The following is a 16,674-nucleotide window of genomic DNA, read 5'->3' on the forward strand; positions in this document are numbered from 1 at the left end:
AGACTCCGTTGTTTACACTGTCAAAATATGTCTACATCTGTAAACAAATGATCCAGAAATTGTCTGACACAGTTGATAATGTTTATAAACATAACTGATGAGCGAAGATGTCTCTCTCTGTCTCTTTCTCTCTCTCATACCTTTTTATCATCTGCTGCTGAAAAAAAAATCCTGACCTTTTAGTTTTCCTACTGTACCCTGTTCCTACCAACCCCCACCTCACCTTCTTCATTCTGTAGTCCATCCAACCATAGCTATATTTGGACATTGTTTATGTGCAGGGCTGGGGGAATGAGTCCAAACTCTAAAATGCCACAGTCACGGTGGAATTCAGAATGAACATTTAGTCCAACAAAGATGGCCACAGAGATATTACAGTATTTACATTTAGCACAGTTAGCCCAGTAGTGACTGTGAGTTACTCGTACTATGAGTCTCAACATTTCACAAGAGAGAGTTTGCATTCGGAGGTTTTGTTGTGCCACCCTAATTTGAGGCGTTTTTCTGTGTGCACCCCCATTTCCTGTTTCAGTTCCAAGGTTCCTTAGAACTTAAGGGTTATACTACGGTTCTCCTTTTAGATGCCAGAAGCTTGATGACTCAGAGACATCAGTCAGGGGGAGGGGGAGACTAGTTGGACCATATCAGGAAAGAAAGAAAACTTTCTTAGTCATGGGACTATTTCAGCATTCTTCAACTGTCCCATCCACAGGACACTCACACTATACCACAATCTTTGTGGTTTGTGTCAACAGGATATCACAGGATATCTCTCTCTCTCTCTCACACACACACACATAGACACTTGATCTTGATCAGTGTGATCTTGTGAAGGTCTTGTGACTGTGGTTTTGCTTTGGAGGAAAGGTTTAGGGTCGGTCTGTGGTTCGTTGTCTTTTGAAACATGGGCGATGGCCAAAAAGACACACACATCTTCATTTTACTGTCTCAAGTCAATCTTTAGCCATTTCACGAGCTTCACACATTCCTACCCAGGTTACACTCTTCTGCTATATTGTTTAAAGGCAGTTCAAAGTTCAAATCTAAACAATCGCTTTCTCTGCAGGTCAATTTTCCGGACGTGGAGAAAGTTGAGTGGATGAACAAGGTATGTAGTGTACACACACACACACACACGGTCTTGTGGGGGCTAACCTTGTGGGGACACACTATTCAGTCCCATTCAAAATCCTATTTTCCCTAACCCCTAAACCCTTACCCCAAGACACACACACACACACACACACACACACACACACACACACACACACACACACACACACACACACACACACACACACACACACACACACACACACACACACACACACACTGCAGTTTTTTTTCAGGTCTTTTCGGGTAGTAAAAATGTATTCCCATTCAAAATCTTATTTTCCCTAACTCTTAACCTAACCCTAACCTTAACCCAAAACCCCTAATGCTAAACCTAACCCCAAATCCTAACCCTAACTTTAACCCCAAACTCTAAACCTAACCCTTAAGCCTAAAATATCACTTTAACAAATTCAGGACATAAAAAAAGTCCTGGCTTTTCAAAATATGTATTGTTTTCTTACCTTGTCAGGACACTCTGGTCCTGATGATATAGGAAAACATTTACACACAAACACACATACACAGCTGTTGTGCTGGTGTGGTGATGGAGGAGCTTTGTGCTGCCTGGCATGGCGTAGTTGTGCCTGTCCATCGTTGCCCTGGGTTGCGGTGTGTGTCTACATCCTGTCTCTGGCAGCGCTCCACTCCCTCCATTAGTACCCATCATCCTCTAGTAAGAGTCAGGGGGGAGTGTAAAGGTTCCCCCTGACAACACACACACACACTAAGCACACACACTAAACCCTCTGCAGCAGCCACAGCAGCGAGCCTCCCTCCCATCTCCACTGAGTGCCAGCAGCATCTTCAGCGAGGATGATGGTGATGTGATTATCAATAAACAAGGCTGCCCTTCTCACTGGGAGATGTAATGAAGTCTCTGTGACAAAGCACATATTGTAGGGGAGTGATCTGCTCGGCTTATCGTTCGCAAGCAACAACCAGGGCTGCTCCAGGCTAGCTGCCTGGCTGACACCCACCGCGTGCTCTGACTGCGTAGGGGGCTCTTTCTCTGCCTGGCAGGCTGCAACTACAGACCCTGGCCTGATTCCTCATCTCACTTCTTTAGGACAAGAGATAGGATGGCACAGCCTAAATGTTATTCAATTAGAATTTGACCATATCTAAAACAACAGATAGGATGCCGCGGGCCAGAATGTCATTATATTCTTGTTAGGATTTTTATTAATTTACGTGCAGTTACAGTATCTTTCATAATCCCTTGGTTTAATTCCTGGATTAATGAGGAGGAGGATTTTCACCGCACGATACCTAGTTACTGTACCTGGTTTGTGAGGATAGTCTTTGAGCACGTAGTCTCTCTTGACAGACTCTTAACATATTGAGTAGCTCAGTGCTCACTGGATTTTCTGGGTTCCGGGAACAGTGAGTGAGCACACATCATATCAGTGAGATCATGGCTGTGCCCCAAACGGCACCCTATTCCCTATTTAGTGCGCCACTTTTGACCAGGCCCCATAGGGAGTAGGGTGCCATTTGGGACGCAGCCCGTGACCAGTCCCAGACAAACAGACAGGGCCCAGGGGAAGGTCAGCGTCAAAGGGAATGGCTTGGCAGTGCGATGAGAAGTATTAGTGCCACTGCCTTAAAGGGCCAACCAGCAGTTGCTACAACAATCTTTGGGTCTTTTAAATCAAATCAATATGTACCCTTTTGATTCTTGAAGGATATAACTTCTAAATGCCCCATGAGTTTAGCTCAACTGTCGTACCCCATCAGAACCCAAAATATTAGCTTGGAAATGTAAACAAACACTATATAGCCTGAAAACATGGTTAAAACTATACATTTGATTTCATAGATGGTCAGTCCTTGCATCCATAGCTACGTGTATGGATTTGAGTGGTTATATTTCTCCAGCCCCAGCTTTTTACCGAAACAGGGGCGGGGTGAGAGCTTTGTTATCGTTTCTACTGCTGATTGCCGCTTTAAATCCCACACACTGATTCAGAAATTAGCACCTTTTCAAAGTGACGCCAAGCTTTAGATCTAGGATGGATCTTGCCATTAATTCGCTGTATACACAACTGCATGGCAGTATGATTTAAATAGTATGACCAAAAGTGCTGACTTGCACAGTGGAACCATACAAAAGTGAACCATCAAATGTACAGTTGATTTATTTATTTTTGATGTATTTTTTCACCTTTATTTTACCAAGTAGGCTAGTTGAGAACAAGTTCTCGTTTACAACTGCGACCTGGCCAAGATAAAGCAAAGCAGTGTGACACAGACAGTGGGCTAAATCAGGGTCACACAGTGTTTCTTGGTAGTCTTAAACACATCTACTTTGATACAAAAGTACACACCTCACACACATGGTTATGGGCTTAAGAAAAGAAGACACCTATACCATGTCAGATATAGAGTTGAAATATATTACATTTTGAATTTGCATCCCAATATTACACCTTATATACATCACAGAAAACTGAATTTGTTTTACTGTTTGACACAGAAGCACCACAGTTTTGTCAGATAAAAATAAGAAGGAAAAAAAAAAAATGTTTATTATTCATGAAACATATGAATAAACTTCCACCCATGAGGTCACTAGGTCATTTGACTGCAGGGCCACGGCTTTTGTGTTTCCGTCATGTGAAGAGCCTCTCAACCAGATATGTGGTTGTCGTTTCCTGTAATGTAAGTGGATATGTGATACAGGGGAGGGGACATCATGCTCTAAGGTTGTGAAATCTTTCACTATCAGGTCCTCTTTCTGCGTTTGCAGATGCAGTCAATTATAAGGGACGTGTACATGACACGGGGGACTGGAAATAAATATTGTCACTGTACACAGAGGGATAGTGAGGTTCACAGTGCAGAGTGCACAGGCTCGGTTTCAAATGTTCCTTTTGCTCACAAATCCCTGCTGTGTCAATCCATTATCACATATCCTGGAGATACAACACAAACAAATAACATTAGAGGGTGACTGCACTTCCTGATTTGGCCTCATTTTGAAGATTGCCCATTAAGAAATGCAAGCGGCCATGACTAAAGCCAAAATGAGAGTTATCTTGGGGGTGTCCTTTTTGGTTGTCCAGTAGAGTTAGTCAGTTGTTATAGAACCTACTATCTGTGACTTCAAATGTGATTATACAAGGTAAATATTAATGAATATGGCATAGCATATGTTGACCTAATGAGCTTTGGCAAGCAAGCTAATGCAGATCGTATATTCTAGATACGTTTTACATTCAATATTCAGTGAAGTCGCCTGCAAGCACTGCAGTTCTTGAAAAATGACAAAGGTGTCCTTGAAGCGTGGTCAAGCGATGATGATAGGATCTCATGTATATTTATTAGGTTGTAAACACACAGTGAGAAGCATGACTACATCCCCCTTCCACCCTCTCACTATCTCCCTCTCTCTCTACCTCTCTCCCTCTCTCTCTCCCTCCCTCTCTTTCTCTCTCTCTCTCTCGCTCTCTCCTGTAGATTCTGCAGCAGGCGTGGCCGTTCGTGGGCCAGTATCTGGAGAAGTTACTGGTCGAAGCCATTGCTCCAGTCATACGTGCATCCAACACCCACCTACAGACCCTCAGCTTCACCAAAGTCAACCTAGGGGACAAGGTACAAGAGCCCTGTCCTGCATATAACACCATGTCACTACTGTATAGTAGGCCCCAGAGCCAAGCCATTTATAGAGATGTACATATGTGGCTTTGTCATTATACAAAGGAAGATGGACAGGTTCATTCGGACACTAATGACCATACAGAACATTTCCACACAAACAAATCACTTCTTATTAGAACCAGACCTCCTCCCCAATAGCCTGCAGACGAGGTTACCTTATACACAGCATCTTGCAGTAAACACGATCTATGTTGTGGACTGTCTATGTGCATGATATGATGTGTTTTTTTGTCGCAGGCCATGAAGGTTGTGGGAGTGAAGGCTCACACGGAGCACGACAAGCGGCAGGTCTTACTGGATCTGTACATTAGGTACGCAGCCGCCGCCACACTTGTGGCTACCCTCACCACCCTCTGTGATGAAGAGCACGTCCATCGTCTATAGCAGCAGCAGAAGCTTGACAGTTACATCATCTCCCTGTTTCCCCCCCTGACTCCTCCCCTCTCTCCTCTTTCCAGCTATGCGGGTGATGTGGAGATCAATGTGGAAATCAAAAAGTACTTTTGCAAAGCGGGAGTGAAAGGAGTACAGGTACAGAGAGAACGAACAATGTGGCTGGGGATTTGGTGGGAGTGCAGTACATGAGACATTTCCCCCCGCAAATTCGTAGTCTTTCTATATAAAGCTAACCTGTATCATTCTCTCTCTTTCGGTTTCTGTCGCTAATCTCTCTAATTATTTCCCTCATTATCTCTTTTCCTCCTCTTCGCCCCTCCCCCTACCCCATCTCTGTAGCTACATGGAATGTTGAGGGTTATACTGGAGCCCCTGATTGGAGACGTTCCTTTGGTGGGAGCCGTCACCATGTTCTTCATACGCAGGCCTGTGAGTCTCTGTTACCAATCGCTTCATTCCTTCATCTGTCCGTCCATACATCCACCCATTCATTCATTTGGTGCAGCATCTTCTGAAGTTGACTCTTTAACTACATCTGCCTTCACAGAAGCTGGACATCAACTGGACTGGGCTGACCAACTTGCTGGATATCCCTGGACTCAAGTGAGTGAGAGGGCTCTTTCTGGCTTTCTCAAAGGAGTACTTATATGACATTTTTGATTGATGCAGTTTGGTGTTTGCGGTGTGTTTTATCTTTGTGTCACCTCAGGGGGAAGTAGCCTGGTCCCCAATCTGTTTGTACTGTCTTGCCAAACTACGGTCATTGTCATTGGCCATTGTTGTAGCACATTTTTACTAGGACACTGTCAGTGTCCCTGCTCACATTGTGTGTGGATAAGATATGTAGCTAATTGTCTGATATTGCAATTAAATCATTAATTGTCAGTGATGTTTTAGTTAACTTTAGTTGCTAACATCATATATCAAAGATTCCTGGCAACACGTTTAATGACACAGTCTGTCATTCTTATTTAATTGTATTCTCTGAACTGAGAAATCACATTTAGCTAAAAATGATTTCAAGGAAACGTCCCCTGCCTCAACCACATCCGTACTCAACGGGTGCCGTCGGTTGGTCCTATTGTCTATTACCCAGAGCCCGCAAAGCGTCTCATAGTAGGAGTGCTAACTTAGAATCAGGTTCCATCTGTCCATATAATATTATTTATTATGAGCTAAACTGCAAAACTGATCCTAGATCAGCACTCCTACTCTGAGACGCTTTGTGCCAAGATATCATGTTTGATGCATGTTCATGTTGTCAGCAGTAGTATATAGTCTTTGTCTATTTGTTTGTTTCCCATCTCTGTGTGTCCCCAACGTCACCCTTGCATTCATTTGCAGTGCCATGTCGGACACTAAGATAATGGATGCTATAGCCTCGTACCTGGTCCTCCCCAACCGCCTCACTATCCCCCTGGTGGCCAACCTGCACGTTGCGCAGCTCCGCTCCCCTCTCCCACGGGTAACACCACTGAAATACTAAATCACCTGTCCTGGAGAGTCAGACTCAGACTGACTGAAGCATTTACCAAACACAACAGATTGACTGACCCTACTTGTATGATTGACATAGATAAACACCGATTGTACTGAGACATATGACTGTAGGAGTTCACAGCCATATCTCAGGGCAAAGCTGCAGAATGTGGAACCAGTGAACGGCAAAAGGTAGACTCTGTGTGTTAATCATGCCTCTCTGTCGGTCTGTCAGGGAGTGGTGCGTATCCACCTGCTGGAGGCGGAGGAGCTGACAGCCAAGGATACGGTCATTAAGGGGATAATAGACGGGAAGTCTGATCCGTACGCTGTGCTGCGTGTGGGCACCCAGACCTTCACATCACACACCGTGGACAGCAACCTCAACCCACAGTGGAGAGAGATGTATGAGGTGAGAGAGAGAGAGAGATGTTTGAGGTGACAAGAGCGGAGAGAGAGAGAGAGAGAGAGATGTTTGAGGTGACAAGAGCGGAGAGAGAGAGAGATGTTTGAGGTGACAAGAGCGGAGAGAGAGAGAGATGTTTGAGGTGACAAGAGCGGAGAGAGAGAGAGAGATGTTTGAGGTGACAAGAGCGGAGAGAGAGAGAGAGATGTTTGAGGTGACAAGAGCGGAGAGAGAGAGAGATGTTTGAGGTGACAAGAGCGGAGAGAGAGAGAGAGAGATGTTTGAGGTGACAAGAGCGGAGAGAGAGAGAGAGAGATGTTTGAGGTGACAAGAGCGGAGAGAGAGAGAGAGAGATGTTTGAGGTGACAAGAGCGGAGAGAGAGAGAGAGAGATGTTTGAGGTGACAAGAGCGGAGAGAGAGAGAGAGAGAGATGTTTGAGGTGACAAGAGCGGAGAGAGAGAGAGATGTTTGAGGTGACAAGAGCGGAGAGAGAGAGAGAGAGAGATGTTTGAGGTGACAAGAGCGGAGAGAGAGAGAGAGAGAGATGTTTGAGGTGACAAGAGCGGAGAGAGAGAGAGAGAGAGATGTTTGAGGTGACAAGAGCGGAGAGAGAGAGAGAGAGAGAGAGATGTTTGAGGTGACGAGATGAAAGAGCGAGAGAGAGAGAGAAGATTGAGAAAGAGTGGAAGACGGACAGAGAGAGTGAGAGAGAAGACAGAGATGTATAAGGTGAGAGGGGGGGGTGAAACTGATACATTACTGTCTAAAGATGAATATTCACCGTTTCGAGGGGCACAGCTGGGATAGTTCTCCGACCAATTATTACAGAGATGTGAGAGCGGGGAGAATAGATGGAATACAACACCACAGACTGTCTAAAGCTGAATTCATCACTCAGAGCTGCCGCAGAGCGTTGCTGGTCCCCCAGCTCATTATTAGTTATTGCATATTTATGAGCCTTGTTAAATGTGTCTGTTATTGAGGTGGGGCTTGCAGCTGGGAACCCTGTGAAAGACTAACTGAACAAGTCAAAATAGTTACACTAGATCCTCCTTACTTCAAGCGCCTTTCAAGACAACTCAGGAGGACATTGCAAATTGTCAGCAAAATGAAAATATGAAATTAGAACACAAAACTAGACGTTGAAACGACGTCTGTGCCCAGTGGGTTGACATCCACTGCTTGTACTGCGCCATTGTAAATGCCTTTCTCCCTGTAGTGACCTGATTGTAGCCCTGAGCGTGACATCTGTCTTAGGCCTCGGTCCATTAAGAGTGGAGTCACTGTCCCTCCACCACCTGCAGCCTGCTATGAGAGAGAATGTCGCATGTCACAGTGCCCCTGGTTTGTTTTATCTGCTTCTCTCTGCAGAATCCCACAAAAAAAGGAGGCCTGCATATTGCAGAAATACCACTTTAGTGAACCACGCAGAAATATTTACAGTGGTAGGAGCAGATCGGCATATTATAAGTGCGTCCCAAAATGGCACCCTATTCCCTAAATAGTGCACTACCTCGCAGAGTGTTTTGACCAAACAGGCAGCGTATTCTGCCTTGTGCAGCGAAGAAAAGGGGAAGCTCTGGCCTTGGTTTCTATTGAGATGGTTTTGTTTATCTAGTTTGATCTGGTACTTGTTTCCTCTGCTGTATCATGAGAAGTGAACAGTCTTGCACAAGGTGCAGAGTATGTAGATAAAGGGGTTAGAAGGATAAAGTAATCCTTCTAACCCCCCCCCCCCCCCCTTAAAAGAGTTAGATGCACTACTGTAAAGTGGTTGTTCCACTGGATATCATAAGGTGAATGCACCAATTTGTAAGTCGCTCTGGATAAGAGCGTCTGCTAAATGACTTAAATGTAAATGTTAAATGTATGTCTGATAGCATGGACTTCAGGGCTGTTGAGAGAAACACGGATGCCTTATATTTGCTGCTATATAGCTTTGCAATAATGTAGTTATCAAACATGGGACCTTTTTGGATATTTTCAATTGATCCTATTCGCATGTGTCTGTCATATTGTATTTTTACATTCTTTATTAACCAACTCCATCGGAGGACAAATATATTTGTAATTTTTTCTTATACAGCTTTTCTGCTACATATACATTAAGTCTGTCGTGTTGTTTGCTGTTACTGTTGCCACGGTGTCATCTGGTGTCGTGTTTACGTGTGTACATGTGTTTTATACTGTGTGTGTGTGTGTCAGGTGATTGTCCATGAAGTGCCGGGTCAGGAGTTGGAGGTGGAGGTGTTTGATAAAGACCAGAACCAGGATGACTTCCTGGGCAGGTAGCATCGTTGTCACTCCCTCAGCGGTTTCTCTGTATTTCTCTGTAACACCATCTCCATCGCAGTTACAAATGCACTTGTGCTACATTGTAATGCGCTGTAGATGTAATGTAGATATACATGTTCCTTCTTCTCTCTCTCTCGCTCTCTCTCTCTCTCAGGGTCAAGATGGATCTAGATATCGTACACAAGGCCAGAGTTCTAGATGAGGTGAGTTACAAGTGCTAATGGCTATCTGCTTTAGTTTTTCATCTTATTTACTTAATATTGAAAGTAAGTCTGACGTCACAATAGTATAGGTTCAGCAAACAGTCATTGACTTTCCCTATTTAGAAGTAGCTCCAGTCAATGAGGATTTTAACTGAGGTATACTGTATATCCCTCTCTACCAGCTATTGTCCGTATCTCGTATAAGATAGTAAAAGCTGGAATGAGTTGGAATTAAGGCTGCCCTTAAGACACGGCTGTAGACTGAATTACGGTTGAATCTGGTAATCCCGTTTAAGCAGCAGGTGTCACACAGACCCCGTGTGCCTCCCTCCTCCTGATCTCCTTCTGGCTCTCTGGGCTCACCACCATCTCACTACAATAACGTGACCCCCCTAGTGTTTGAATTGTGCCAGTGCAAACCAGTTCAGAGAATCGCCACCTCATATTGTCTACTGCTTGAGTACCGGCTATTCTAGAATATTCGCTCTAAACACCGGTACTTTAAAATGTAAATGATTACCACCACCTAGAATGAGTATCTTTGTCGTTCCACTTCAAGCACTCACCCCCCTCTTCAACACTCATTGGTTCAGTCTGAAGTTTTCTTTAAACCCCCCTCTCTTTCTCTACTAGTGGTTTAGTCTGAAGGATGTACCATCTGGCAGTGTTCACCTCCGTCTGGAGTGGCTCTCTCTGCTGTCCTCTGCTGACCGACTCAATGAGGTGCCCACTTCATTACTGTATCACTACTATGTTCCCATGGTCAAATGAAATGCTTGCATGGTTTTGGGTAGACTCCCCTCACAGTTTTAGAATAAGGAGTGTTTGTGATGTAGTTTGTAAACATTGCCATTGCAAGTTGGATAGAAATCTCATTACGCCTTCAGCATTTAAACTGTAGTCATGGTGATGGACCACTAAAGCCCTGTCTTCCCCTGTGATCAGGTTATCCAGAGGAACCAGAATATGACCTGTAAGACAGCAGACCCTCCTTCTGCAGCCATCCTGGCTGTCTATCTGGACCGGGCTCAAGACCTGCCTGTGAGTACAGACTGACTGACTGACGCTCTGGGCTGCAGTGCCGCGGTCTTTGTCTATTCTGACCCCCCCATTAGCTGTGACAATAGCAAAAGCTTCATTATGTCCCCTGTGGCTGGCTGTTGGTGTGTGTCACATCTGTATTATATGTTGATGGGCTTCAGATGAAAAAGGGTAACAAGGACCCCAGCCCCATGGTGCAGCTGTCCGTAGAAGACACAACCAAGGAGAGTAAGGTAGGAATTCACCCCCATAGGCCCTCAGAAGGTCTTAATAACTATGGTGTATAGGTTAGTGTATTTCTCTCATGTTCCATCACTTGTATCCTCTCCCCTATGGTTCCTAGACTTGTTATCTTACCACTGACCCAGTGTGGGAAGTTGCCTTCACATTCTACATCCAGGACCCTCGCAAACAGGAAATTGATATTCAGGTAATAAGATATCCACAAGCCTATTTTCTCTCTATCAATCTCTGTCTTTCTCTATCAATCTCTGTCTCTCTCTTTCTCTATCAATCTGTCTCTCTCTTGCTCTCTTTCCATCTCTCTCTCTCTTTCCATCTCTCTCTCTCTATCCATCTCTGTCTCTCTCTCTATCCATCTGTCTCTCGTAATGTTGGCTTAACGGTCACAGTGGTTACGAGTGGATCCTCGTTTACTGCAGATGTCACAGACACACACCACTGTTGTAGAATATCAATCCTTATCTGCCCTTATCCACCTGTCAATCATATCCACACATATTTTTACCTTTTCTCTGTCAAACACCCAACCTCCTCCTCATCTGCCTCTCTCCTCCTCCTCCCTCTTCCTCCTCCTCCTGCTCCTCCTCCTCCCTCTCTCCCAGGTGAAGGATGATGACCGGGCTCTGTCTCTGGGCAGTCTGTCCATCCCTCTGTCCCGTCTGCTGGCTAGTCCTGACCTCAGCATGGACCAGTGGTTTCAGCTGGACAACTCTGGCCAGGCCAGCCGCATCTATATCAACGCTGTTCTGAGGGTGTGTGGGGATGCAGGAAAGCACGCACGGGAAGCACAGCGCGCACACAGAAAACCCACACAGGCACACGCAGCATGCAAACACACACGCGTGCATGCAGGCATGAGTACGCACACATATACACACACACACACACACACCTACAAACACACACATGGAACACACACACACACACAGTGATGCCATGGCATAACCTGTCCTAAAATGTGTCTCCGACTAAGTATCTCCCTCTCTTCTCTCTCCTGATATAGGTGCTGTATTTAAATGAGGATGCCTCTCCTACCAGCCCCGTATCTCCTCACCCCCTAAGCCCAGGGTCAGGCCACGGAGATGGGGGTATCTCATCAGAGGTGACCCCTGGGGGAGTGAGTGGAGCCCCCAAACCTGTACCCACCCGACCCCAGCAGACCACCCCTGACTCGGACTTTGCTAGTGAGGTGAGTCCGCTAACCGAAACACACACACACACACACACACACACACACACACACTGACTTCCACTACAGCTTGTGTGTTCACTGATGACTGTATAATCCGATGCGGGATGCACACAGTCTGCCACAGACAGAGCACACAAAGGCCTGTCCCGTTGAGGCCGGAGCAGGCGTGGTCATATGTCTTCTCTGTGGCTTCGCCAGGCGACATCCAGTCCTTTTTTCATCGGCCAACAGCACTCCTTGTGGCAGAGGCCGCGCCAGGTGGAAGGGTCGCAGCAACAGTCTGGAGAGAGGCAGGGTTCATCCCACACTACTATAGTGATGTCTTCGGTTGGTCCTTTAGCCTGCTTTTTCCTGCCCACCTGCAGAGCGACTGCCCAGTTGTAGCTGTCCGTACAGCGTCTTTCGCAACAGGCGGTCCTCTGGCATCCGATGGCATGGCCGAGCTATCTAAGCTGTTTGCGTGTGAGGGACGCCTCAATGCTCTTCCAGTTGGTTCTCTGGAGGATCTCTGAGTGCGGAACACTGTCCTGCCAGGTCACTTTTAAAATGTGTTGGAGGCATTTTATGTGAAAGGACGCAAGTTGTTTTAAGTGTTGGCCGTAGACTGCCCATGTTTCACATCTATATCAAATCAAATGTATTTATATAGCCCTTCGTACATCAGCTAATATCTCGAAGTGCTGTACAGAAACCCAGAAACCCTAAAATCTCAAACAGCAAGCAATGCAGGTGTAGAAGCACGTGAAGATACGTGAAGGAGTGAAGATACACACACTGCCTGGTACACTGCAACTTTGGTGGGTAGGTGCAGGTTGCTGTTGTTGAAAACCCTTTTCCTTAGCCGTCTAAATGAGGATGAGGCCTGTTTGATCCGATTGTGGATATCCTGGTCGATGTTGCAGTCTTCCCGAGTGGATGCTTCCAAGGTATTTAAGGTGTGGTACAATGGCCAGGGAGGAGTCTGAGATGGAGAACGTGGGTGATTCAGGTGACGCATCAGATGACCTTTGACATAGGACCTCTGTTTTCGGGATGCTAACAGACAGGCCCATTCAGCTGTATGGTCGTGTCTTTACTATCATTGAATGTGAAGACTTATTTTATCAAATCAATTCTCTATGTGTAATTATTATTATTACGTGATTAAACTAATCATGTAAACTTAATTAACTAGGAAGTCAGGGCTCCACGGAAAATGTTGATTTACAGAGCTAGAATTTTCCAAATATAACTCTTCAGATATTTTAATATCTGATCGATTAGTCATTCTCGTTTAATGTATTATTACCTTGTTAGTCTCTTTCCAAACTTCGTAAAATTCTTGGTTATCTGCACGAACCCCAGCATAAATTATGAATCAGCGATATACAAATTGGCTTAATTATTTATTTACTAACTAAATAATCACAGAAATACATAACAAACAGTAAATATTGGTTACTAACAATGATTGAAAAGTCCCTAGTGGGCTAAGCCGATATGACGTCTTGGTAGACAAAAGGAAAGGGGTGGGACTGAGAAAGAGCGGGAAAGACTAAATGGATTCATTACACAGTCCTATAATTATATTCATTGAAATGCTAATCCTTTGCACATGAACGGCCGCTCATTCGAGAATAATTGCAATGTGTATATATATTTACGCTCGTTATTGTCTACTCTGTTTGAATCCTCGATCGTCCTGTAGGGTTCATCAGAGTCTCTGGTTAACTTTCATTGAAGTCACAAAGTCTTTCGTGGTTATAGGTGGTTAGAATGGTTACTTCAGAGTACCATTCAAAAATGTTCTCATAGAATAGATGCTTCGGCGTTTGTCGGTATTCTTGTTCTAGGTGTACGTCATTTCTCGCTGCAGACTAGTAATTAGTGTCGTCTTGAATTTGCTCCTTCTGTAGTGAATCGATAGTCTCAGAGTTGAACTATTTCCAGACATGTAGCCAATGCTCCACGTGAGATGGTTTTCTAGTCTTATGGTTTGCGTGGTCTTAACCATTCGAGACGTCCGGCTTACCGTGGGTCTCTTTGGCATGTTGTAGTTTAAACAACTTCACACACCAGCGTCACCCGGCATGTTTTGGTGGGAATTTCTTCAGGAGTGGGTTTTATCCTCTGTCGAAGAACGGGTGGTTCTATGACGCCTAATGTGATGTCTGGGTTCACGGGGGTATGGCCATTGACTAGTTAATCTTTATATGAAAATCCATACTCTCATTTAGAAGGTTAATATCAATTACATCTTTTCTCAAATGTTTTCATGTTTAATCACATACGTTTCACAGTATTTAGATGTAATCCTGACAGCTGGGAAATGTACACTTTAAGAGATACCGTTATGTGTGTTTCCTGTCCTTCATGAGATCACCAAATGAAACACACTCGTCATAACTGTCCCTTAAGTGTCCGTGGACCACTCCGACATTCTCAAAAGTAGAAATATTGTTTAATTCTCCCATTTTGGGAATTTAAGAGTTTGGCCAAGAGAAGTCCTTTGTTCTCTCTCTGTGCTTTCTCCGTCTCTTTCTGCATGACCAGGGGGAGAGAGTCTCTGCCAGGAATTTATGACCTGAGATAATAAAACCTGGGTTAGGAGAGAGAGAGAGAGAGAGAGGAGAATGGGGGGAAACCACGATCTACACCGAAGAAAGGGCCACATCAGGACAGTATGCTATCCAGTGTGCCAATTACAGGGGGTCAGGGAGGGCTTAGCCACCCCCCCCCCCCAAATGAGACATGATCTCCCATTAATGCAAACTTTGGGGGGGGGGGGGGGGGTCTCCAATTGAACAGTTCTACTATTTGGTTAAAATGTAATTTTGTCCTGCTACAGTGGTAAATATGAAAATAAAATCTTATCCCAGCTGGTATAAACTAATGACAGTTGGTTCAGGTTCTTTCAATGGCATTCATCTCTCTACTCTGTCTGCCTCTGTCTCTGTCTGCCTATGTCTCTGTCTGCCTCGCTCTGTCTGTCTTGAGCTTTCCTTAGCAAACTTGCAACATTGTATTGACTGGGTCCAGCCCGCTAGGGAACTTGTAACATTGTATTGACTGGGTCCAGCCCGCTAGGGAACTTGTAACATTGTATTGACTGGGTCCAGCCCACTAGGGAACTTGTAACATTGTATTGACTGGGTCCAGCCCGCTAGGGAACTTGCAACATTGTATTGACTGGGTCCAGTCCACTATGGAACTTGCAACATTGTATTGACTGGGTCCAGCCCGCTAGGGAACTTGCAACATTGTATTGACTGGGTCCAGCCCGCTATGGAACTTGCAACATTGTATTGACTGGGTCCAGCCCGCTATGGAACTTGTAACATTGTATTGACTGGGTCCAGCCCGCTAGGGAACTTGTAACATTGTATTGACTGGGTCCAGCCCGCTAGGGAACTTGTAACATTGTATTGACTGGGTCCAGCCCGCTAGGGAACTTGTAACATTGTATTGACTGGGTCCAGCCCGCTAGGGAACTTGTAACATTGTATTGACTGGGTCCAGCCCGCTAGGGAACTTGTAACATTGTATTGACTGGGTCCAGCCCGCTAGGGAACTTGTAACATTGTATTGACTGGGTCCAGCCCGCTAGGGAACTTGTAACATTGTATTGACTGGGTCCAGCCCGCTAGGGAACTTGCAACATTGTATTGACTGGGTCCAGTCCACTATGGAACTTGCAACATTGTATTGACTGGGTCCAGCCCGCTATGGAACTTGCAACATTGTATTGACTGGGTCCAGCCCGCTATGGAACTTGTAACATTGTATTGACTGGGTCCAGCCCGCAAGGGAACTTGTAACATTGTATTGACTGGGTCCAGCCCGCTAGGGAACTTGCAACATTGTATTGACTGGGTCCAGTCCACTATGGAACTTGCAACATTGTATTGACTGGGTCCAGCCCGCTAGGGAACTTGCAACATTGTATTGACTGGGTCCAGCCCGCTATGGAACTTGCAACATTGTATTGACTGGGTCCAGCCCGCTATGGAACTTGTAACATTGTATTGACTGGGTCCAGCCCGCTAGGGAACTTGTAACATTGTATTGACTGGGTCCAGCCCGCTAGGGAACTTGTAACATTGTATTGACTGGGTCCAGCCCGCTAGGGAACTTGTAACATTGTATTGACTGGGTCCAGCCCGCTAGGGAACTTGTAACATTGTATTGACTGGGTCCAGCCCGCTAGGGAACTTGTAACATTGTATTGACTGGGTCCAGCCCGCTAGGGAACTTGTAACATTGTATTGACTGGGTCCAGCCCGCTAGGGAACTTGTAACATTGTATTGACTGGGTCCAGCCCGCTAGGGAACTTGTAACATTGTATTGACTGGGTCCAGCCCGCTAGGGAACTTGTAACATTGTATTGACTGGGTCCAGCTCGCTAGGGAACTTGTAACATTGTATTGACTGGGTCCAGCCCGCTATGGAACTTGCAACATTGTATTGACTGGGTCCAGTCCACTATGGAACTTGCAACATTGTATTGACTGGGTCCAGCCCGCTATGGAACTTGCAACATTGTATTGACTGGGTCCAGCCCGCTATGGAACTTGTAACATTGTATTGACTGGGTCCAGCCCGCAAGGGAACTTGTAACATTGTATTGACTGGGTCCAGCCCGCTAGGGAACTTGCAACATTG

The 16,674-nt window shown here is 45.4% G+C and overlaps 1 protein-coding gene across 3 annotated transcripts in view; it reads left to right on the forward strand.

Moving 5' to 3' along the window:
- Positions 1–16,674, forward strand: part of LOC139542226 (extended synaptotagmin-1-like) — a 28,844-nt gene that overhangs the window by 1,185 nt on the left and 10,985 nt on the right. For all 3 annotated transcript variants that reach the window (XM_071347402.1, XM_071347403.1, XM_071347404.1), the window contains exons 2-17: positions 1,067–1,108; positions 4,576–4,710; positions 5,014–5,087; positions 5,235–5,307; positions 5,512–5,601; positions 5,720–5,775; positions 6,517–6,637; positions 6,887–7,063; positions 9,264–9,346; positions 9,508–9,556; positions 10,190–10,279; positions 10,502–10,597; positions 10,759–10,830; positions 10,941–11,027; positions 11,443–11,592; positions 11,844–12,029. In XM_071347402.1, the coding sequence (XP_071203503.1) occupies positions 1,067–1,108; positions 4,576–4,710; positions 5,014–5,087; positions 5,235–5,307; positions 5,512–5,601; positions 5,720–5,775; positions 6,517–6,637; positions 6,887–7,063; positions 9,264–9,346; positions 9,508–9,556; positions 10,190–10,279; positions 10,502–10,597; positions 10,759–10,830; positions 10,941–11,027; positions 11,443–11,592; positions 11,844–12,029 (1,581 nt within the window). The remainder of the gene's footprint in view (positions 1–1,066; positions 1,109–4,575; positions 4,711–5,013; positions 5,088–5,234; positions 5,308–5,511; positions 5,602–5,719; positions 5,776–6,516; positions 6,638–6,886; positions 7,064–9,263; positions 9,347–9,507; positions 9,557–10,189; positions 10,280–10,501; positions 10,598–10,758; positions 10,831–10,940; positions 11,028–11,442; positions 11,593–11,843; positions 12,030–16,674) is intronic.

The sequence above is a fragment of the Salvelinus alpinus genome, chromosome 17, assembly GCF_045679555.1.
Source record: "Salvelinus alpinus chromosome 17, SLU_Salpinus.1, whole genome shotgun sequence".
NCBI lineage: Eukaryota > Metazoa > Chordata > Actinopteri > Salmoniformes > Salmonidae > Salvelinus > Salvelinus alpinus.